Raw genomic sequence first — 23,933 nt, forward strand, 5'->3', positions numbered from 1 at the left:
ATTTTAATTTTGTACTGTGTACTCTGGGGAGCCATCTTTTTCTGTGCTATCTGCAAGAAAATTCAGAATTTTAAATCTGTGGTTCTGACTGGCTGATTGATTATTGCATATTTTCATGTTTGTTATTATGATATGGATTTTAAAAATTCCTTTTGTACAGAGCTGTGCAATTTTCTGCTGTCCTTTCTCATTTTCTTTGGTGCTGATGCTGATGTGCAAGTTTTATTTTCCAGTTTATTATTAAATAGTTGTTATTTTGTTATCTGTGATATGTTTGTTAGTGCCTTCTATACCAATACAGCAGGAAAATTTAATGCTCAATCTTAGTGTCTGTTTTTGAATAATACACGGGGAGGAAAATGGCCTGTTAAATAGTTCAGAAGTAGTGAAATTAGCTTAGTATTGTATTTTTTGTTATTAGCTTACATGAAACAACATTTCTGGATATTGTATTAGTTCAAGACAAATACCATTGATCCTTAAGCTTACTAATATTCATGCACAGTTTCATTAAAATATTTATTTCATAAAACGTTCTGTTTTAGTTGGCACAGCAGTTTGGAAGTGCTTTCTCTTCAGAAATAACTAGAAGTTTGGGAGGAAATAATTTTTTATGTAGAAATAGGCTGTATTAGCACCACTTCTTTTTTTTCCCCATCTCATTCTGCCTTGTGTTTGAAAGGGCTTTAAAATTTAGTAAACACGCACTGTCTGCTTGTATTTATTGGCTGTAATTCAGATGCTCCCAAATACTATTTTATAATATATATGGCTATTTATCCCTTGTGCTTATATTTCTCTTAGCTTTTTATCATGTTTGTAACAGATTATTTATGTGATAAATCTATTATAAAACAAGCCAACAATCACAATAAAAAAAATCTTGCTTTGTAGTAAAAATTTAGTGTAATTTACTAGGGAAATCACAGAACAACTCTTCCTGTATTGGTGCACTTTTTGCCTCATGTCTGTTGGCTGTTGTCTGATCTGCTTCACCTTTGGGAAAGGCAAGTCCTTCTTTGCTAAGCAAGGTTTGTAGCCAAGAGAGGAGAGCTGGGGAGAATGAGAAATGAGCAGCCATAGAGACCTGCAAAAATAACCAGTTATTGTCTTTGATGGCAAAATGCAAGGTGTTACAGAAAACCCTGCTGTCTCACACTGCTCCCTACCTTGCCCAGATATCAAAGCAGTACTGATGCTCTGACAGGCTTTTTGTGCTGGTGTCTGTCTGTGGCACAGCTGAACTTTTATATCTTGTCAGCAGGGATTTCCTCAGAGCATATTTGATAATGAACATAAACCAGCAATATTGGGTGCAAACCTTAGGATTTCATAGCAGAGTTATGCTGGAGTATTCACTTGGGAAGTTTGGCTGAACGATCTGTCTCTAAATCAGGTCTTTGTGTGCCGTTGTCCACTTCCAATAATATAAACACAAAGGGAACAATTATATCTTAGAGTTATGCAGTGTTTATCTAGCCCAGATCCACTGCCCAAGGCGTAGGTGTTTTAACCCGCGGATGTCTGTAACTAATGCAAACCAGTCTGAGTATAATGCCACAAACAGCTCTTTGGAAACAGAAACATTAAGTGACTGTCTAGCTCACTACTTACCTGTCTTAACTACTGCTGTGGATAAAAAGCTGTTTCAAAAGATAAATTTTGCACCAGGACCACTGTTAGCTGGATTTGAACTCTAGTTTATCAAAAGAAAGAGCATCTCCTGAGTTTTCAGCCTCCTTTCTGGAAGTTATTACCTAGGCTGGCTTCAAAGTTGAGAGGTATGTCTGTACATGATCACAACCTAGCTGGCTTGGAACTTTAGGTAGTTACATTTTAAAAGAAATTCAAAAGCAAAGTAAACATTAGCACAGGTACTTTGGCTGAAAAAGAGCATGGTTATTGTTTACTGTAGCTGAAACTTCAGGGGGATCACTGATGAAGATACAAGGTACAGCAGTGCAAACAAGGTTGCAAAAACAGCATGCAAAATTTTGTCTAAATTTATAGAAAGTTTAAATAAAAGTTTGTTTGAGGTGTGGTACTTTGGTGGCTACCGAGAAAATTTACTTTGTGTGAGTTTGAGATAAATATTTCAGGAATTCAGTGGTGGAAGAAGAAGCCAATTTTCTGGTCAGCCTTTGTGTTACACATCCAGAAGAGTAAGTCAAATAGTTTTAATCCTGGAAAGGGGGGTTGGCCCTACAAATAATAAGAAATATTTGGAATTATTTTTCCTGGGACTAGGAGAAGGAGCATAAAAGAGGAAAGGCTGCGACCCAAGGAGCTTTCTGAGAGGCTCTAGAGCCGTGGAACTTTCCCTTTGTGTGTTTTTTATTTCAACTTTAAACCTCCCTTGAGTTTCTCTAAGCAAGAACCTGTGTGGGAGGGAACTTCTGTACGCTAGACACAAGTGCAGTGCTTTGTGTAAAACTGCTCAAGGAGGCAGACAGGGCCTGGAACCTTTGCCAGGTGCAAGCTGAAGACAGGTCTTGGGACACTGACATGCACACATTAGCAGCTCCCAACATCAGCATTTCATTCCTACCGTGGTATTGTACTGAGATAAATCTTTGCATTTAATTGTATTTTGATTTTTTAAAAAAAATTTAAAACACATAATGAGAGAAGTACATACCATACAGCTATGTATTTTACATAAAGGCAATGTCACCTTCTAAGCATCATTTCGAAAATTATCAAGATAAAGATACTTCAACTATTGAACTAAATAGGAAATCTCTGCCTAAACAATAAAATACATTAACATTTCTGCATAGGAGTGACATGCCATATACTGCATCATTACTGGGGAGGATTTTGAGTTTGTCACCTCTACAACATTTGCAATCTTAAATCCTGTTATGTGTTTATTAGCTGAAATGAATGGTTTCATTTGTGGCATTTTTCTTCTTAATTATTTTATGATACTTTAAATAACCAGAACTTTACCATAACTACAGAACTGTATTATGCATGTTTTAATTTTTTTCCTCATTTTAATTGTTTGAAATAGTTATTTTCTTTTGGCATGACAAATGCTGAGTAATTTCCTTTCTCCTTTCTGCCTCTAATCACCCTGAGAAGGCACATTGGTCCCTACAATTTTGAATGCCAGTTAATAAAGGTGTGTTAAATTAATTGATTCTTAACCAATTGCAAAATGAAAGTATAATACATTTTCAGAATAGAGTATTAGAGAAACTGAACAATTTGACATAGAAACAAATATTGCAAAGTCTGTTTCCTCAAAGAAAGTTTAAAGATGAAAGGAACAATTAAAAAATGAAATTCCATTCTCAGAATGCACATGGGCATTTCAGAGGCCGTTAAACTTTTTTAACTGCTATGCTCAAGTCCCTCTAAAACAGTAACATCATTTAGACTTCTCTGTTGCATAACCATAACTTAGTATTTAATGCTAATTTGATGTTTTCTCAGCTGTGCAGTATTTCAGGTGGTTTTGTACCAAAATTCATGCAAAATGAGTCAAAATCACCAGGACAGAGAAATGTGATTCTGCATTTATCTGACTCCTCATCAAATTTTGACCAAAACAATTTAAAAAATACATTGACCAAAGCTGCTAAGAATATTTTTTTTGCTCTTCTCTGCTTTCACGTAACTCGAAAATGCACTGCTGACTGAATTTTTTAACCTTTCAGCGATATATTATGAAGTGCTATCTGGCATGTAGTTCAGTACATTTTTCACTGCAAGGCCCTGTAATGTAATCACAGTTGTAAAAAGAATTTGTGAAGCAACTTGATCATTCCTCGCAGAGCTGCAGTGCCAAGTGGTTACAGGATGATGAGGGAGAGGCAACACCAGGACCCCAAAGATTTATTCTTCCCAGAAACCACACAAGTTATTTAAACAAAGGTGAAGCTGCTTTAAGTGCTGGCTGCTTGCTAAGGATTGTATCATAGCTAATGTTTAATTTTGCTTAAACCACAGGTAAGTCTGTATTTTCTGTGTTTTACTGTGATGAGCCTGTTCATGAGTCTTGCTTTAGCAATGTATGTAGTCTGGGGTTACAACTTTGTAATGCTACAATCACTAAAGGAAACTGGTGATACTGTGTTGATCTGATACATTAGAAATGAGCTCTTAAAGGCAGGTTACTAACATTTTTTTAATGGAAATGTGATATCCACCTGGGAGTTGCTGGTAGTGGTGAAATAAAACTTAGAGGGCTTGAAAGTTGCAGTCGGAGCAAATCAAACTACTGAAAAGGTAAACAGCATTTTCAGATCGTTTCATGCTTGGTAATTGAGATGAAAAAGAAGGGACTGTTTCTGAAGCTGTAATGTCTCCTAATTAGTATGCTGTGAAATTGTATTAGGGTGGAGCTATATTCAGAAACTTTTCAACTGTACAAAAAGACATGTAACTTCTTTTTACTGGAGGATACTTTAACACTGGTGGTTTTGACAGTGCTTCAATTTACTTTTTTTTTGGAGGTTATTAAAATAATTAGACTTTGGGCTGCCATCATGTACAGCGCATAGTTTTCAGGAAAAATTTTGAAGATGTACAGTAACAGTGAATTTCTTTATTATTGATGCCTTATAAATTGTCATATTGGTGGTAAAATATTGTCTTTTATTAATCATACTGTCATGTTATGTTTCTAATAATAAATACTGAACTATTTGTAATTGTGAAGACTTACTTAAAAGGTCTCAAATTTACTTAAATATGTATAAGTTCCTAATGAAATGACATGTTGGTTTAGTTTATCTGAAAAATCTTCTTCTTTTTTTCCTGCATTCCATTTCGTTTTCCGCTGCTGTATTAACTGCAAGCTGTGCCCCAGCACCCTGCCTTGGACAAATGTTACCTCTATACCATATGTCAGTTCTCTGAGAGGGTTTGGCTGGTTATAAATAATGTTGTAATATAGGGCTATGTTTTCATGTAAAAATGCTATTGTTGAAGTGCTAACAGCTCTTCTGAACTTATTTCGCTGTCTTGCATTTTCCTCCCATCTAACAAGAAAAAAAAAAAAAAGAAAGTGAGTGCTTGATATGTTATAAACTGTTTACATAGTAAATAATTTGTGGGGAACATGGGTTTGTTGTTTCACTAATTGAATTTCATTGAAATAGGCTTTCAGTGTTGAAGAAGATGGCATATGTACCTATTATCAGCTTCACTAAGATATTCTGGTTTTATATAGCTCTTTGCATATGTGTGAAGTAGATAATTAAGATGCTTTAATTTCTGTATGTTTATAAAGTGTGCTTAGCACAATCCCAGAAGTAGAAGCTCATTGCTAAAGATCATCTTTGATTGCCAGATCCAAGAACAGTGAACAGATCAAAGCCACTGAACAGTGGCTCTTTTCTCTTCATTGCAAGTATATGGACAAATCAATTGATCTTCATAAAGTAATTTCAGAAGCCATAACTGATCTGACCAGACATCCTTGCTTTGCCTTAAGATACATGTGTCCTGGTTTAACATGTCTTCCTCCCTGACATGAAAATATCTTAAGTATCAGAATAAACGTATAAAACACATGCTTGTTTCTACTTTTATTTTCCCCAGTAAATATGTATAAGACATCTAAAGGAGATGCAATTTGTAAAAGCAGTTGCTTAAGGTTTTGAGAGCACTGTTAGCTTGTTTGCTCTTGTTTTGAGCATGGATCTATTTCTGTAATTTGCTCTCGAAGTGCTACCTCAGTTTCACTAGGAGCTGTTGGATAAATTACTTTGAAATCGAAAATTTTTAAGAGTCTGAGTCTGAAAGTTTGATTTTCACTGAAAAATACAGTCAAAAGGTGATATTCTGCTGTACACTGTCTAAAATGCCATCAAAGCATTGATACACTCGTTAGCATCAATTCAGTGAAATCTCCTTTTGTTAGGATTGGTGCTTTTGGTTCCTTTGATCTACATATGTCAGAAAAATATATTGCGTATATTAAGGGACTAATTGCATTATTTTTTATGTATTATCTGAAAGTATTTACTGGGAAAAAAAGGTGTTTACCAGATGAGTTTGTGAGTTTTTAAATACAGTTGTGAGATACAGTTTATTCCAAACTTCGAATAAAATTTCTTCTCAATGAATTGTCCCAGGTGAAAAGGTGAAAATTCTTTCTGGAAGACTTTGTAATTTATATTAGTATACACTTTGTTTATAGATTTGTTATAATGAATAGAAATGGGAAGAAGTACATGATGGTTTATACCTGGATTTTAAACCTCAGGATCTAACACCACAGAATATCAACAGCATTCTCCTTTCTTTGAATATATTGTGTGATGTTTGGAAGAAACACTTAAAAGACAATAACTTCAATATATCATGTCTTTTTACAAAGAACATTATATTGAGGAGGCTATTGCACAATACACAGAATGGAAAATACAGGGGAATATTGCATGATGCAAAGACTAGAAACTTGTATTGTTGAATTTTTTTATTTAAATGTCAAATTTTTTACTATTTATCTTCTGTCCATAGTCACTATGCACTTTCAGTCTTAATGATCAATCTACTGCTGAGTTCATCTGAGAGATGTACACCTTTTTTTAAAAAAAGAAAAATGCTCTTTGAATTATTTATTTTCTTTCTATCTCTGCTTTAGGACTGTAAGCCAAAGGGCACTTTGTCAATTCATGTGTAAATAAATTTTGTTGTTCTTTAAAAGCACTACATGCAAAATGAGGGGGATGCTGAAGAACTTGTCACCCAGCTGGTCTCCTAGCAGCTAAATTTGAAGTTGTAAAAATCACTAACACATCAGAAAGGACCAGAAGGAAATGTGCCCCTTGGCTTTTGTTTTTATAGATCTTTGAATTGAGGTTGACCCTTACTATTCCAGCTGGCATAATCTTTTTGGAGTCTCACACAGTCAGTGTACAAACCAAGCATATGGTCACAGTCCTGCCAGGTTTTGGTCAGAGCTGGCTTGGAGCTGGTAGTCCTTTTAGGCTTTCTTTGGATGCAAGAGCATACATGATACTTCAAATGAATTGCCCTTGAGCCGTGCAATGGCACTTCTTGTCATCCCTTTCATTAGTGGATTTAGCAGTGGTGTGTGCTTTATTCTCTGGGGTGTTCTTTTGAACCAGTCATAAATTTTTACAGACTCAGGTGCTGCAGGTGTGTAAATTTGCTTCTTTTTTGGATGCTAACCACCTAGTTGCCCTCAGTTATGATTCTGGGCAATGCTCACTTAAGGCACCTCTCCCCGAAGGCAGCACATAGAGGATCATGTCAGGATTGTCTTCTGCCCTACAGTGGTCTCCAATACTGTCCTGTTGACTAAGGTGCCAAGCTCATGTCCTTGGATGTTCTTGTATGTCCCCTAGGCTTGATCCATGGCATGTAACATGCACCTTGGCACCTTGGATGAAAGCTTTGCCCCAGCAGCCCCACTTGTCATTTCAGACTTTCGGAACTGAAACAAGAGCAAAATGTAACAACTGCCTCCAGGCACCACACAGAGCACAGAGGAAAAGCCAGGCTAAGGGTGATGCCATGTGCAGCCATGCCTTTGCTAAGTAGGGGGGCTGGGAGGGGAGAATGTCTAGCATTGTCCTCTCTGAATTGTATGCCTTTAGAATGTAAAGGTATCTGTAGTAGACCATCTTAAATCTCTAGATAATATCACTGATGCTCTCACTATGATTCTGTTGTCAATAGCTCCTGGCTCCTAGACTTGAGAGTAATTAGCAAGTACAGAAATTTGGAACACATCAACTGCTTTGATATTTTGTGCAGATACAAGGTAGAGCATACCTGCTTTTTGCTGTGCTTAGTTACTCAGGTCCCGGTTTTTGTTAACTTACTTTTTTCTGGGAAAACCAAAATCAGGAGCCAGTTTCTTGTCAGACCAAATAGGAATCACTATATTTATAATAAATATATAAGTGTAATATATATATATATAATATAAGAAATACCACATTGCACACACTCATCAGCATGTTATAGCAGGACTGCTGAAACAAGCCTGCTGATTAATTGCAAAATGCATACAAACTGTATATATTTCATAGCTGCAGGTGGTTGCTTTATGATGCTTTGGCATCAATTACTAAATCTGCAAAAATGTTCATCACAATTGCTCTTTAATAGTTTTTCTCTAGCTTGTACCAGTTAAACCAGGTGTTTACATGTAATTTATGCACATCAGTCTGTGTTCCTGCATGCAGAAATCCTTACAGAGTTGACATAGCAGAGACACACATAGACCATTTGGAGTAAATGTTACATCTAAATTATATTCAGTACAGAGACATCCTCAGTCTGCACAATGAATATAGAGTAATTTACACAGTGCAGGCAAATAACTGCAATGTATTATAAAATTTAATTTCACATATCAAACTAATAAAAATTTGGAGCAGGATCAAGCATTCTCCAATAGACACGCTGACAAGAGCAGAAAATCTTCTCAGTATGTCCTAGCATAGATATTGAACTTGAATATTTTATGAACCTGTATTATTCATGTAAAGACAGCATTCCAAAGATATATGCAGAGCTGTTAGATTAAAAGTAATACAAAGTGAAAGTTAAAGTTTTCTAAAAGAAGTATTATCAGTAGCAGGGAAAACACTGGTAGTTGTTTGGATCCCTTATTTCATTGTGCAGTCAAGGCAGGACTGAAACCTTACCCCAGAGTGAGTTCATTTTAGCAAGGCACCTTTAGAAATAGAAGCAGTTACCAATTCATCTGCATCCTAAGCACCTCCCTCCTCACAGAATTAGGTTTTGCTGAGAAGTTTACAGGAGCAGACTAACAAGATAAGGCATCTCTTGACTTTCTGTGTTAAAATTGGAAAAATAATGCATTGTATCATGTAAGATATGAGATTCATAAGTGACCAAGGGTTAAACTTCCAAAACCTGTGCAACAAGTATTTTGATTTTTATCTACGGGCAATTTTCTCTATGCCATGAAACTCTTGCTGTGTTTCATCATTCTGTCGAATTACTGTTATATTTCCGATTGTACTTCAGAATATTAAGACTGAGTTTATAAAAGTAAATAAATTGGAGGACTCTAGTTTTCCTGGGAGACATTGTGGGTATTAATAGCAGTTATAAGGGGAGGCAAAAGGATGCTTTTGATTCTTCAACCTGAGAAGAAAAAATACTGATGAGAGAAGAGAAAGAAGTAGAATCTGGCACTCTAAGACAGAGATCAGTGACTTGAAAAGTACTTGCAAAAAGACAATCTGGTACTTGCGGCTGAGAGAGACAAAGTTTTGGGCTTGCTTGTGTCCACGCACAAGGATTCCTACTTCATGGCATATGCTTTTCAAATCTGTGAAGCAAAGAAGTATGTGTAACCAGCAGTACCAATGCTATCACCAATGCTATCCATGACAATGTAACATTACTCCTAAAAAAAATTCCACCTGCTATTTTCAATCTCTACTGTGACTCAAAGCTAAAATACTGATTTTTTGTAATTAAGTCCATGGGCATGTTTTACAGTGATTATTTCTATGACTATATTTGTTATCTGTCCCAACAACCTGGCTCTCATTGCTAAATTTCAGCACCCACTATGTTGTCCAGGTGGTCCAGAACAACATGTCTTTACTGATCTGTGCCAAGACCATGATGGTCTTTTAGCTACCTCTTGAGTCTCATTTGCTCTTCCTGAGCCCTGAATACTCACAAGCAACCCTTTTCAGCTGAACACGTTTCAGGCTCTACCCTATTATATTGTCGAGGTCACGCTGCCTGATCTGGCTGGCTCCAGAATCTCACACGCTTTGCAGAAGCAGATGGAAACAGAGACACTTTCAGACAGGTCCTGGCGAAAGAGAGAGAGAAAGAGAAAGTGAGATTGAGCAAACAATATGGGTGGAAAATGCATACCTACAGAAAATGCGAAAATCCTGCTTTGGAGTACAACTCTGTATGTGGCTTATACTTCCTAGGTGCTTTTTGAGTTATTTTTGAGGCTCATTCTGCCTATCAGTATTGATATGCTCAGTTTTTAAAGAGAAAGTTCAGGACCAAATGTTGTGTTTGGTTTTTACATACAGTCACTGAAGCTCAAGCAAATCCCTTCCTCAGCCACCTGCACTGTGTAAGAGTGGAGCCTGGTGTGCCTGGTGTACCTGCCTAACATACTCTACTTCACATTTAGCAGCACTGGATAATGTGTTTTCAACTGACCAAAGACTGGCAATGTGGTTGAGCTGTAGTGGCCCACAGGAAAACCTCAGAGCTGTTGGACTCAGAAGGGAGGAAAGGATCTGTGGAAGTAGCTGATCTCTTCCACTCAGGCATTTGCGTGCAGCTTTGTGGCTGTAGATAAACAGCCCTGGTCTAAAAACCTTGAGAAGGAAATAGCCCTTTCTCTGTGGGCATGTCTCCTCTAAACTCAATATTCTAATTCTTTCACTTTGGCCATGTTTTCTGTTTCCCTGAGAGTTTCAAAGAGATTACTTTGATGGCTGTATGGTATGATTGCTTCTTGCTCTCCACCCTCTCTGCAGACCCAAAGAGCAAGGGCTAGCTGATCTCCACAGCATGTCTAAACACCCTGGGGGATGGACAGGCTGTGTGGGGGCTACAAAAGTCTTCAGTTTTATTGTGATGAATAAGATCTGTCCAGATCTTCTATAGGTTTAAAACTCAACAATGTGCCTGTGAAACAGGAAGGTGAAAAATTTTTCAGAGCAATTTAGTTCTCCACAGCAGGTGGAGATGGAAGAAATAATTTGCTTTTTCAGCTGTTTCCCTAAGCAGACTATGAAAAAGATGCGCACAGACTTTCCAGAGGTAAATAAATGAGCACTGAAATGAAGGGGTAAATGCACCAGAATGTTTTAGCATGTACTTTGTCAAATCCATTACTTTCTAAGAGAAAGTGATGTTACCCATTGAACTTTGGGTACCTATTTTGAACTAAATGAAAAAGATCAGGACACTGAGTTTGAAGACAACAAATGTTATTACATCACATGCAGGCTTTGGTGGAAGAAATTTAAAGATCATTGAGAACAATTATCATCATCTAGAAGTATAATTTCTGCCATGTGACTGCAGAATTCACTCTAGATCAGCCATAACATGTAGAGAACTTGTAAAGGACTGGAAGCTCTTCTTGCTCAAAGGAAACATGAAAATTTCCTGGTGAAAATCAAATTGCATTTTAAAGGACATGGGATAGAAGATTTACCAAATGGATGAAGTCTTTAAACAATTTCAAAATATTTACATTGCTTTCTAATCTTACAGTTGCAAACCTAGAGTCTGACTGCCCAGAGAGGTTGTGGAGTCTCCTCATTGGAGATATTCAAGAACTGCCCAGACACAATCCTGTGCAATGGGCTCTAGGAAATGGGGAGGTTGAACCAGATGCTCCACTGTGGTCCTGTCCAGCTTAACTATTCTGTGGTTTCCCAAACAAATTCCCCAAGTTATTTCTGTTTCAGAACTACTGAGATCATACGTTCTGTAAAGTTCACTGTTTACTTTGAAGACATTTTGTGGTGAGAAGTAAGATTTTGCCAAGTCAAAAGACATTATTATATTTTTGATAATAAGTATCTTAGTATTTAGCATTTTTCTGTGGAATGCATGAAGGATTTTTTCCTTTTTTTTTATTTTCTGTGAGAACTATCTTCTTTTGCAGTCACCCAACCTAGCAAGGTGGCTAGAGGCACATTACCAAGTATGTGGTTAGTAGACAGTGTCACGACCTGTCTGCATTCCAACTGTGTAAAGGCTATTAACAAGACATCTAATTTCTAACAGTTTGCCCTAATGAAGGTCTTCAGGTTGCAGCCTTTTAAAGAGAAGTAATTTCCAGTTTGCAGCTGAGGAAGAGAGATTGCTTCTTCAATCATAATAGTTTTTTATGTTAGTAAATAGTAATGACCAAGTCATATCACTGTTCTCGGGTGAAAGCTGCAAGGGAAGGCTTTTCTGTAAGTTATTCTAACTGTTGCTTCTTTTTCTCTGCTTTCAGAGGCTGGCAGCAAGAAGCTAAAGAGCACGATACAGAGAAGCACAGAAACAGGAATGGCAGCAGAGATGAGAAGTCGTATGGTTCGACAGCCAAGTCGAGAGTCCACTGATGGCAGCATAAATAGCTATAGCTCCGAGGGCAAGTAAGTGGCATTAAAAATATCAGTAATGTAAAAGTTTCTAATGTAGTAGAATTTTCTTTCCCATTACTTTGGATGTCCTGAACTCTAGTTGAAAGGGATAGCCCTGTGTAAAGATTCTTCCTCTTGAAGCATATGAAAAACTGAACTATTTTACATACATAACACAAATTTCATGGAAATTGAAATTGAGACAGGCATTCTTAAGAATTCTGATTTTCCGTGTCAGCCAGCGAGGCATTTTGTTCATCAAAAGACAACTAAAAAAAGACTGCATTATTCAAAACAAAACACACGAATACTTTTTCTTTGAGATGTCTTTGGATTACCTCAGAGTTAAACTTCAGATGTTGTATGCGAATCCCTGTGATATGAAACTCTGTTCAGTAATACTGTATATAAAGAAAGTTTAATTTGGAGTTGTTCCAAGTCTCTTATTAAGAGCTGTAAAATGAGAGCCCAGCTGCCCCATCAGCTGAAGTCAGACAGACAGCTGTGGGGAATGGGGCAGCTGTTTTCATTCACTGCTGAACAAATTGGTACGTAGGAAAGGAGAACAAAGGCAGTTCTGACACAAAAATATACAGAAATATTCCAGTCTCCTCACAGTTCTCAGTGGGACTCAACTGCATGTGTCAAGGCATAGTGGTTACTAGGGAATTCTTAGAAGATGACTCCCCAAATAAAGGGGAGAATGGGGGTGGGAAAATGCACCTTTATAGACGTAGGAAAAAAAAAAAAGAGACAGATTTGGACTGCTTTGGCTTCACCTTTTTATATGCTTACTGTGTTACCACAATTGTTCCTGCATTTTTTATGAGGCACAAAGAGCCAAGGCTGCTGTGGTGGCAGTGGCAAGAATCTGTGTAAAGGTGCCTCAATCATCAGATCTTCTCATCACCCTAATTTTTTTGCAAGACTGGAACAGGTTGCCCAGAGAAATTGTGAATTGGCTCATCATTGGGAGTGTTCACGGCCAGGTTAGATGGCGCTTTGAGTTACACAATCTAGTGAAAGATGTCATTGTGCATGGCATGGGCATCAAAACTTGATGATTTTTAATGTCCCTTCCAACCCAAACCATTCTATGGTTCTATGATAATGTCAAGAATTTTAAGAGTCATGTAAGAAGAACAGGCTCCATCATGACGAATTCAAAACCAAAGTAGATGAGAAAAGATCAGATGAAGAATGAAGGACAAGAGTAAAATATCCCAGTGTTTTCCCCATTATGATTCCTTGACAGGCCAGTACTTTTAGCCTTTCAACGCTCCACCCTGCCATCTTCCTTCCCTTCTCTGTGCTTCAGTGTCAGTCTTTAGGGCACCAGTTACTCACCTTGGTGACAAGGGGCCCAACAAACTGGACCATTTAGGGAGGAGCTGGGGAATCTGCTTCCCTGGTTAGCAGAGAGGAGAGGTGGGAGCCCAGCAGCTAAGGTTGAGGACATTTTCAGTGGAACAGTTTAATTCTCTGTTCCACTCTCAGTGTGTGTAAATAGATTTGGCAGGGCTGGGGCAGCCAAGGTCTGGATCTGGAGGTCACAGCAGGGATCTGGAGGACAGAAAGGTAGAGCCATAAATTGCTGATTTGAGAATCTGCCTCTGAGTAAGGCAGTGAGGAAAGCCAGCTTGAGAAGTAAACAGTGTGCTTGCACCTCAGATACCATGTCACATTTTTTGCCTCACCTTTAACTGGAGATTGATTAATTGGAATGTATACACATTAAATGAATGTGTACTTCCAACCTTCATTATCATATGTATAGCCAGAAGTGTGCTCTCAAGTGAGTATTTTTAATGTTGTTAGTCAACCTGTGGCAAAATGTAACAAATTTTGGGAAAAAAGGCCAATAAAACAAGCAAGAAACTTCTCATAGCAGAGGCATGAATGAAAGGATAGTGCTCTGGGGAGAGAAGCAGATTGTTTCTTGGTTGAACTGGACACCTTGAGATTCTTTTCCTCCTCAATCTAAAGAAATCACATTTAAAATAAAAAGATGAAGAAGAATTTAAAACTAAATTTCTGTGAAAAATACTGCCTTTTGGTAAATAAAGAGTTTTCTAAAGAGAAATACTGTGCCAAGGGAATGGCATGAAGCTGAATCAGGGGAGATTTAGGTTAGATCTTAGAAAAAGTTTTTCTGCCCAGAGAGTAGTCACAGCATCAAGCCTGCTAAAGTTCAAGAAGCACTTGATGGACTTTTTCTATGCAACCACTGGGTTTGCAAAGAACTGTGAATTGAATAGCTGAAGGACAGAAGCCTGGTGTGCAGAAATCAAAGCTTTTAACACTAGATGCTTTTGGTTTTATTAGGAGGGTTTTTTATTATTTTTGCAGTCTAATGGGGAATTTCCTTTGAGGAATAAGAAGATATAGAATGGTAGATGGCCTGCTAGGGAATATGTTGTCTAGATTTGGTTCAGAGTCTGTTCTTTTATTTCTCATAATTGTTATAAGGAAGTAAAAGTTGAGTCTTCCCATCACAGATCACTCTTTCTCTCTTATTTTTTTTTCTTTTATTATTGTCTGGAGACTATAAATCTATTGAACAAGATAATGGACACTATGGAATATCAGAAAGAAGCTTGGCAAAGTGCACATTATGGGATCATAGAATAATTTTGAGTTTGAAGGGACCTGTAAAGGTTATTTAATCTTACCCCCTGCCCTGTGCAGGGCCATCCTCAGCTAGACCATGTTGGTCAAAGCCCTGTCTAACCTGACCTCGAATGTTTCCATATACGTTGTGCTGATGTGTTACAGTTCAGTTTGTATAGTGAGAAAGGGGTGGGTAGCAACTATATTTGTCTGCCAGAATATTTTGGCTACTGAGTGGCATTAGGTTTAGCTCTAATCACCACTACTTCTACTACCTGCCAGTTTACTGCTTCATTAAACAGCTGCAGCAAGTAGATTAATTTAGCGTATACATCTGCGTTCCCTGTTCTAACTGATGCAGATGGGATTTGGATCTGTCTAAATCGCACACTCAGTAATGAAGAATAGGCCATTAAATTTCATTAAGCTTTTAATGTTTTGTCATACAAAGTCATTCTTAGTCTATTTACCTATCAGACTCTTCACTATTCCTGGACACCTCCTTAGCAAGATCTACTTTATGGTCGTCTTCAAGTCAATGTGTAGAATTTCTCTATGCTGCTTTGGAGTCCATGGGAAACACGTAATTCCTGATGCTGAAGAATGATTTGTTGTTGTGCATCCTGAGCTGCTTGCTTTGTGTCATTAGTACGTTTGAGGTAGATACTGTAGGACAACAGAATTAATCCTGTTCTTATGCTTAACCAGCTTCTATTTTGTTTCAGCTTAATATTTCCTGGAGTACGGCTGAGTGCTGACAGTCAGTTCAGTGATTTCCTTGATGGATTGGGACCTGCACAGTTAGTAGGCCGACAAACACTAGCAACCCCTGCCATGGGTAAGAATTATATGTTCTCCCTGTTAAATGAATAATAAGACAATTAACTAATGCACACACTGCCAGACAACAGCACCAAAAGGACTTCTACCAAGTATCTCCCTGCCTTGTCAACATTAAGGTCCTACCTGCAGTCATCAATGTTCTTATCATGGCAGCATCCAAAGTGGGGTGAGAAACAGTATTTGCTCCATTTGAGGTATTGACTAACCTTATTTGGAATTTGAAGATAGGGGTTTTACTTTCCACACAAAATTATTGTGGCTTCTCCACTCGTAGCTCTCTGTGAAAGCTCAGCTGTTCTGAGTTCATATTTGCTTGACACAGATTATATTGGATGTGACAGAGGGTTTCTGGCCAAACTGCACTTTTTCAAGCCTAGTTCATCTAATTCCAGAAAGTGAAACTTCTGGAAACATTTGTAATGCCCAGTAATCAGTCACTGATAAAGCCAGTGCTTGTCGTGAGAGGCACAAAGTTCTTTTCTACAACAGCTGCTGGGGGCTATCTGTGATCTCTATTTTCCAGACCAGTCTGTAATTTCCTTTAGCAGCATTAGCTGTAGCTTGTTTACGAACAGAGTATGAGTTGTATAATGAGTGCAAGAGTGCAGAACTGTGTAAGTATCTTTAGAAAGATTTGTTGTTGGGGTTTTTTTGGGTTTTTTTTTTGCTTATATATGGGCAATTCTTAGACATGCTTTAGGATGCTAATTGAGGATTCCTTGATCTACTATTGTTATAATAATTCTGCTGGAAATTATAAATGGCCAATGCTTCAATACTAATTGGGAAAACCAGCTTTAGGAAGGGCTATTGAGACACATCTGAAAAAGGAGAGAGAAACAGAAAAAAAATTTGCAACTTCCCAACTCATGAATGGAAGGCAAACTATCTTCAGAATGCTCTGAGGACCCTCTAGGCAAAATTTGCTGTATAAATCCTAATGACTGCTACTAAAGCATTCATAAACATCAAACTTATTAAATTAACATTTTTATTATTACTTTGGAAGAAAAAGTATTGCTAAGATTATTTTTCCAATAAATATCTAAATGGCATTATTTATATGCATATAAGGGTCTACATTTCTTGTATTTTTAATCTTGTTTTGTGACGAAAGATTTTTCTGCAGATAACTTGAGTAAAATATTTATTCTGACTTTTTTAGAACTTTACTATAGACTCATATTTTGGCCCCCCAAAAAGCACTCAACCATGTTTTTAAACAATTTTTAGAAGACCTGCTCTGGGGTATCCTTTCACCAGTGATGATTTGAAAATGTTTGGATTATCGCTCCCCCTTCTGGCTACCTATTGCATCTTTTATTTTGGATATGTGATACAGAGATGTGCTCTTAAAAAGGCTTGTTGGAACTTTTCTCTTAACTATTTTTAGTGCAAAACATGTCTGTGTTTATTCAAGCAAAGTTTAATTGATAAAAAAAAATCTTTGTTGCTGTTCTGTCGTACCTCACATACCAAGAACACTGCTTTAATATGCTGTTAGAGAAACGTGAAAATCTCATGCCAATTAATTTCAAAATGCTGTTTCTCTAAATCCAGACTGCAAATTCTGTAGTTCAGGATCATTTATTTGTGAATTTGTTTTTTAGACAATCAGAGCTTACATATCAAATATATACATACTCAAGTGTTTCATGGATGTATGCATTTCACGTTTTGAATGTAGCTCATTTATTTGCTCAAGTGTCATGTAGCTGCTCATGTCACACTGAGCATTTTTTATTCTAAATGGCCTATTTTAATCTCTTTTAATCTAAGTTAGATTTCTACTCAGATGATTCCATGATATATGAAAGCATAGAGATATAATGTTTTAAACATTATCACATAGTTTACTACCCTTGTATTTTATTTATCTACATCAGAACAGTGCTTGGTCTCACAATAGGCAGTTTCCTTTCTTCTTCTGAAGGAAAACAAGTTTGGGTATTTAAAAAGTGAAAGAAGTTTCTTTTTTTAACATGTTGTGACATTTTAGTCATGCCGAAAATGTGTGTGGAATATTGATAAAAATGGGAGAATTGTCACCTGTATGCTTGGTGGAGACTTTTCAAGAAAAAGTACCTCTTTTTAGCTGGTATGAGCTGTATACCAAGAGAGGGCACCATGTTCCCTAAGTATATGTTATTTAGTCCTTGTTTAAGGATGGAGAAGCTAAAGGGATCATCAGGAGACACAACAAGCACAGTAATGCAAAAGAATAATATCAAAGTCTTTCTCACTTGTATACCTTATCTCCTGCACTGTACTGCTTCTCTAAAATGTGGGCTTCTTTCTTCTCTCTCTCAGGTGACATCCAGATTGGAATGGTGGATAAAAAGGGCCAGTTAGAAGTAGAAGTCATTAGAGCCCGTGGCCTCACACAAAAACCTGGCTCCAAATCTACCCCAGGTATGGAATAAAACTGTACACAATAATACTTCAAGAAGGCGGCAGCTTGTGCTAGTGTTTCTGTCAGTGTCAATAATTTGCGTAACATATATTGTAATCATATTTTATCATTTTATAAGGGCATTTGTTGAAATTTTATTTATAGAAATGTATAGTTATTTATAGAAAGAATTATTAGAAGAGATTTAGAATCAATACCCAACCACTGCGTATTTTAACACCTGGAACCGTTCTTTATATTTACTGAAAATGGTACTTTGCAGTCTCCTTAGGAGATAGAGATGAAAGAGCAATTCATACCTGTGTCATTGGAGTGGCATAGTTTTAAATATTCCTTTTGCTTTGAACTATCTCTGGCCCCTAAGCATTTATAGAGACTCTAGAATAGTTGTCAGTGACAGCTAATTCCTGGAAAAATAAAATGTTTTTAAAATGACAGACATGAAGTGTAATTGTTGTTAGTAACATCTTAGATCACTACATTCAAAGTTTATAAAAATCAAATTGATTTCTCGTGGGCTGTGTCATCTGTTTTATGAATATAATTGTATGCAGATTATACAATTGTGAAGATAAAATGAAAATAGCGTGTCATTTTCTTTCTACTCTGCTTCCTTTTAAGGCATTTGTCCTCCATTTGAGATGTGCACTGTAAGTCCAAACATAACATTCTTGATGTTCTGTTTGCAGCTCCATATGTCAAAGTGTATTTACTGGGAAATGGAGCATGTATAGCTAAGAAGAAGACAAGAATTGCAAGGAAGACGCTTGATCCTCTGTACCAACAGACACTGGTTTTTGAGGAAAGTCCACAGGGTAAAGTTCTTCAGGTCAGTTTCATCTTAATCCCATTTTAGGCTGTTATTTGGGGAACCACTTGCATGATTACTTAAATTTAACCAGTATGTGTAAATCCATTCCAGCTCATTAAGTATTTAATTTTATAAATACCATTAAACACATCATTGTGGCTTGTGGTTTCAGATTTGCAAAATGTCTTGATGCATTAAACATTTCTCTGTTGTTGACTTTGCTCTTGTCCTGCCATGAGGTTTTCCCATGAAAGGGAAGCAGTCATTCACTCTTGAGAATTATATTTTCCTTATGCTAACACATAAAAATAGCAAGAGTGAACATACTTAAGCACAGGTTTAAGTATATAACCCTGTATAAGCATGGATTGGGGATAATCATGAACCTTAATTTTATGTTCTTCCAGGTAATAGTTTGGGGAGACTATGGCCGAATGGACCACAAATGCTTCATGGGAGTTGCCCAGATCCTTCTGGAGGAACTGGATCTGTCCAGTGTGGTAATAGGCTGGTATAAATTATTTCCACCTTCATCGCTAGTGGATCCAACATTGACTCCCCTGACACGTAGGGCTTCCCAGTCATCTCTGGAAAGTTCAACTGGGCCTCCCTGCATTAGATCATAGTAGCAGGTGCTGTCTATTCAAAACATCACCCAGGATAACAATTGGAACCAGATATTCACATGATCAAGAAACACTGTTGGAGAGAGACAATCACTTCTGTTTTTGCTTGTAGTAGTTACCCAAACATATGTCTGTCTGTTGAAAGATGGCTTAAATTGACAGAACAAAGGTATATCACATACAGCTAATCTATTAGCAGCTATCACTGATGCTTATAATGATTAAAAAAAAAAAAAGAAAGAAAGGAAAAAGAAAAAAGAGAGGGACCTTTAAATTTGACCTAAGATGGCCCAAACTGGAAGCTCTCACTCTGTTAACAATGTTGTATTCTTCACATTTTGAGAAAGCCCTCAAGCAGTGTTACCTTCCTGGTGTTTCAGTAGTTTTTCTGTACTTGTCACTTCCACTAGTTTTTTGCCACGTGATTCTGCTAGTTTTGTAGAAGTCCTCACAATGCTAACAGAGACCCTTCCTTTCTTTTTCCAAACCAAACAAAAAAGGGCTGAAGCATATCTCTGTAAGCATCGTTAAAGTGTTCAACAGCCACAGTTACAATTCCAGCAAGTTCAAATCGTTTCTCAGTTCTGGTACTTACAAGTCTTTCACGTGGGAACGCAGAACAATTGACCAATCCAAGTTATATTCTTAAAAATAAAAATCATCACAGTGCCACTTTTTTCTTTGTAAAAAGCAGATATGTTTGCATTATATATATATATAAAATAACTTTTCTGTTTATGATGTTTTGCATGGAAGAATTTTGAAGAATTCTGCAACTACTGCTGGGGACTGGTATAAAGCAGCTTTAGTCTTAATTTTGACATTGAATATGTTACTGGTAATGCAATTTTCCTCCTAGAAATGGAGAGGAAATACTTATGTTTCTGTGTATAAATGTATATTTGACTTCCCAAAATGTTGACCAGGAATGAATTGAGCATATGACACTTTCAGCTGTACCCAGGCTTCTCTGATGTGTGTCGCTTCAGACGCACCTGTCTGCCCTGGATAGAGCATGGTATGAGTTGTTCAATGTTTCACTGGAAATTCCAGTTGAAATATTCTGCACTTACTAATGTTTTTATCAAATTTCAGTTTACATTTCTTTGAGATTGATGCAAGCACAAGGCTTGATTTTTTAACGCAAGATATCTTACTTTTTGGAGAAAAAAAAATCAAATTTCAATTTGCTTTTTATTCATTTGAGTTCTTCTTGGCCTTGAAATCCCTTGTGATATTCTGTACATGTGTGAAGAACTGCAGATTCCTGCAGGTGCATTGATATGTTTCCCCTCCTTTTACAGGCCATTCAATTTTGTGATCACACAAATAGAGCAGCATGACTTGGAACTGTTCAAAGCTGCATGCACGTTTTGTAAAAAGAGATTAAAAAGGTTATTTAATAATGTATGTTAGTTCCACATAGGCCAGCTTGTATGTTGCATGTACTTGTACAGTTTGCTCGTAATTACTATACTGAAGTAACCAAGAAATCTAAGCCATCCATTTTTCTTATAGACATTTTGCAGGTTTTAGCCAGGCTAGGTCTGTGGGTCTGGTGCTAAATGTCTATAGATGGACTTTATTTTTTACCCTATGGAAAACGTGATGTAGTACGGACCAAATTCCTTCTAATAACTATTTTGGTGTAGATTCCTACTGTGGGGCTAATAACACATGTAGAAACTGTGTACACACTAGGTTTTAATTCATAGACATACTGCCTGCACCAAGTGAACTATTTATTATTACTCAACACATGGGAATTATTCTGCCCATCTTTCCATAGGGCACAGATTGGTTACTGCTCGACCTGCTGAGCAGGAAGAACTCAAGCATTGGTGCACTACTACTAGATCCTGTTCTGTCTTAGTGGCCAAAAACCAACTAGCTATAATTCGATAGTATCTTTCTATTTTGACCACTTGTCTTAACACTCCCCTGTGCTTTTAAATGAACTTCCAACTCATGTTATGTAAACATGTTTAATAAACTTTCCTTTTCATGTCCAGTGTAGTAGTTGTGCTCTCTGTATGTTCTGAGGTTCATCTGTGATTCTGCTTGCTGCAGGACTGTGTGATATGTGTTAAGGAACAGTAAAATAAGTAATTTCTATGGTTCTTTTGATTGCTGTAATAGTGTATGTTGAAATCTGGGGCCAAAAACTGAGGCCTGGTGAAAGTCATGTTTGGTTGGCGTCCTTTTCCCTGAGAAAGGAGCCAAATTGTGCTCTCATTTGTTGAAGCAGGCAAATTGAACTAAAAAAAAAATAAATTGGCCAAATTTTTATCTGTTTAAATCCAATCAGTTTGTTGGAGAGGAATGATGCTGTGGCTGCTTGCAGTAGGGCAGCAGGGCGACGTGAGTCAGGCACTAGGGCTCCACTTGGCATGTGCTGAGCCTTTAAGATACGAGAACAACCTTTGGCACTTTTTAAACCTGGTATTGTGATGCTGTTATGAAAAATGCTTTATAGAAATTTACCTGAGAGCAGAATTTGGCACTAAAATTTTGCTAGAGAAGCAAAGATTATGCACTTTTTTTTTAGTTTTCCATGTCCCACAGATATCTGATCACAATTTAAGAATAACATAAAGACAGTATTGCCTCACTTTGAACACTTTTGTTTATTACTTTATTTAACTGAATACATGATTAAGATAATGAAAAAATTACTAATTAAACATGGTAAATCTCTGAATGAAAGGCATGTTATTCTGTGTGGTGGGAATGATCTGTTTAAATACAGAATTTTTCATGCTGTTACAAAAAGCCCTCAACTTTATTAATCTCATCACTTTGAACACTGCGTCCAATACTAGGATATCTTTTCCTTTCTGATCCTGAGAAATAAATTTCAGCGTTTCTTATCTCCCCCTAGAGGACAGAAAATATGGCACCAAAAGAACAAGCTAAACTATTTCATTTATGGTGTTTCTGATGAACGGGGATCATAAATGTCAAGATTTCAGGAATGAGGTAGTAGAGTGTGCTAGGTCAGATAAGTTGTGTGCTGAACTCCTTTCCCAGAGACTGCTGCCTTTTAAAAACTCATGGCTGAGTGTTGGGATTATAATACATAAATAAATCAGCTGAAGTTCCCTCTTGGTTTTCCTTTAGGAATGCAGTACTGCCATATGTATATAACCATATATACATATATATATGTCATGCAGGGGAAAAGCAAAGATTATTAAACTCATAATCCCTGTCATATAATCAGTTATTTTCTTTGTGATGAGTAAATGCTCTGAATTTTATATTTAAATTGAAAAAAAATTATGTCCCTCTTTATGGCTCTCTTTGGAGGAAAAAGCTTTTGGCCTTAACCTTTTGTTAGGGAGTCATCAGAACTGCTGTGAGTGGATAGGAAAGAGCTTCATGATCTCATATTTTCATAATTCACAGGGAAATTACATGCAAAGTTTGGGTGCCCATTTTCTCAGAAGTCAGCCCAGGTATGATATGGTATACACAGAAGACAAGGTCAGAGAGGGCTTTCAGTGGCTGTTCTGTGTCCTCCAAGATTTTACTTACAGCCTGTAAATTGTCCTCTATGAAGTTGTCTGTTTGCAGCTCCTGTGCAGTCATTTACTTTCCTATCTACATCCCATTTAATTCAAGGAAAAAGAGTTATGGGAGTTTTACTCTTCTTTTGCCTTAAATGAAGAAAGTTGTGGCAGTCTTCCTTTAAAGCCCCAAACACTCATTCCATCATACTGTACTATAATTCTGCAAACACAGAAGAAAGCAATCTGCAAGAAAGTTTACTGCTGTCAAAGGATGAGATTTCATTCTCAAGCCATATGATGAGCATTCTGGTTGTCATAAGTGATTAAAAACTCTTCTAACAACTATCAGGAGTAGAGTCTCAATACTTCTCCTCTTAGTCCATTGGATGCTCTCTAGGAGAAGAAGAAAATGCACAGGTCATATATGAATTTTCTCAGAGTCTGTAGGAATGACCATGTATACTGGTAGTTAAATACCATGCTTATGAAGGAGGATGTGTGTGGCAGGTGTGTCACACAGATCAAATGGTCTTCCAAGTTTTGTGATCCCTGGGGTGCAGAGACAGGAGGGGAAACTGTCTTCTGGGTGATAATGATTCAGCTGCAGACCATGGTCTAATAAAATGCTCATTAATTAGCTATTTCTAGTCATTGGTATGCTTTGAAGCCATAGTTTTGCACTGGGACATAAAACCTTATACATTCTGCCTTTTCAAGTCAAAATGTCTTAGAAGGTACTGAGGGAAACGGCATAAAGTTGTCAAAATCTTCAGACTTCAGTTCACCAATACAGAAATTCAGATAAGGCAGATATACAGCTGTATGTTTGCCTCTGCTAGCATGAGAACAGCACTCTCAAGAGCCAAGTCTTTTGGAGGTTTCAGCTGCTTGCTGCTAGGAGAGTGACACCTAAGGCTTTCACAGAATTTCTTAGATGGCTTCTGGAAAAATTGCCTTCAAAAGGTGATGAGCAGCAGCTCATTATTAGAATGCTCATTAAACAACTCAGAATTATTTATTCTGATTACT

At 37.2% G+C, this 23,933-nt stretch overlaps 1 protein-coding gene across 38 annotated transcripts in view; it reads left to right on the forward strand.

Moving 5' to 3' along the window:
• The window catches only part of RIMS1 (regulating synaptic membrane exocytosis 1), a 127,652-nt gene extending 108,260 nt beyond the window's left edge, over positions 1–19,392 (forward strand). For all 38 annotated transcript variants that reach the window (XM_062489807.1, XM_062489795.1, XM_062489810.1 and 35 more), the window contains 5 exons: positions 11,960–12,101; positions 15,425–15,537; positions 17,853–17,954; positions 18,645–18,784; positions 19,174–19,392. In XM_062489807.1, the coding sequence (XP_062345791.1) occupies positions 11,960–12,101; positions 15,425–15,537; positions 17,853–17,954; positions 18,645–18,784; positions 19,174–19,392 (716 nt within the window). The remainder of the gene's footprint in view (positions 1–11,959; positions 12,102–15,424; positions 15,538–17,852; positions 17,955–18,644; positions 18,785–19,173) is intronic.
• Positions 19,393–23,933: the final 4,541 nt, after the last annotated feature.

This window comes from Cinclus cinclus, chromosome 3, assembly GCF_963662255.1.
Source record: "Cinclus cinclus chromosome 3, bCinCin1.1, whole genome shotgun sequence".
Lineage (NCBI taxonomy): Eukaryota > Metazoa > Chordata > Aves > Passeriformes > Cinclidae > Cinclus > Cinclus cinclus.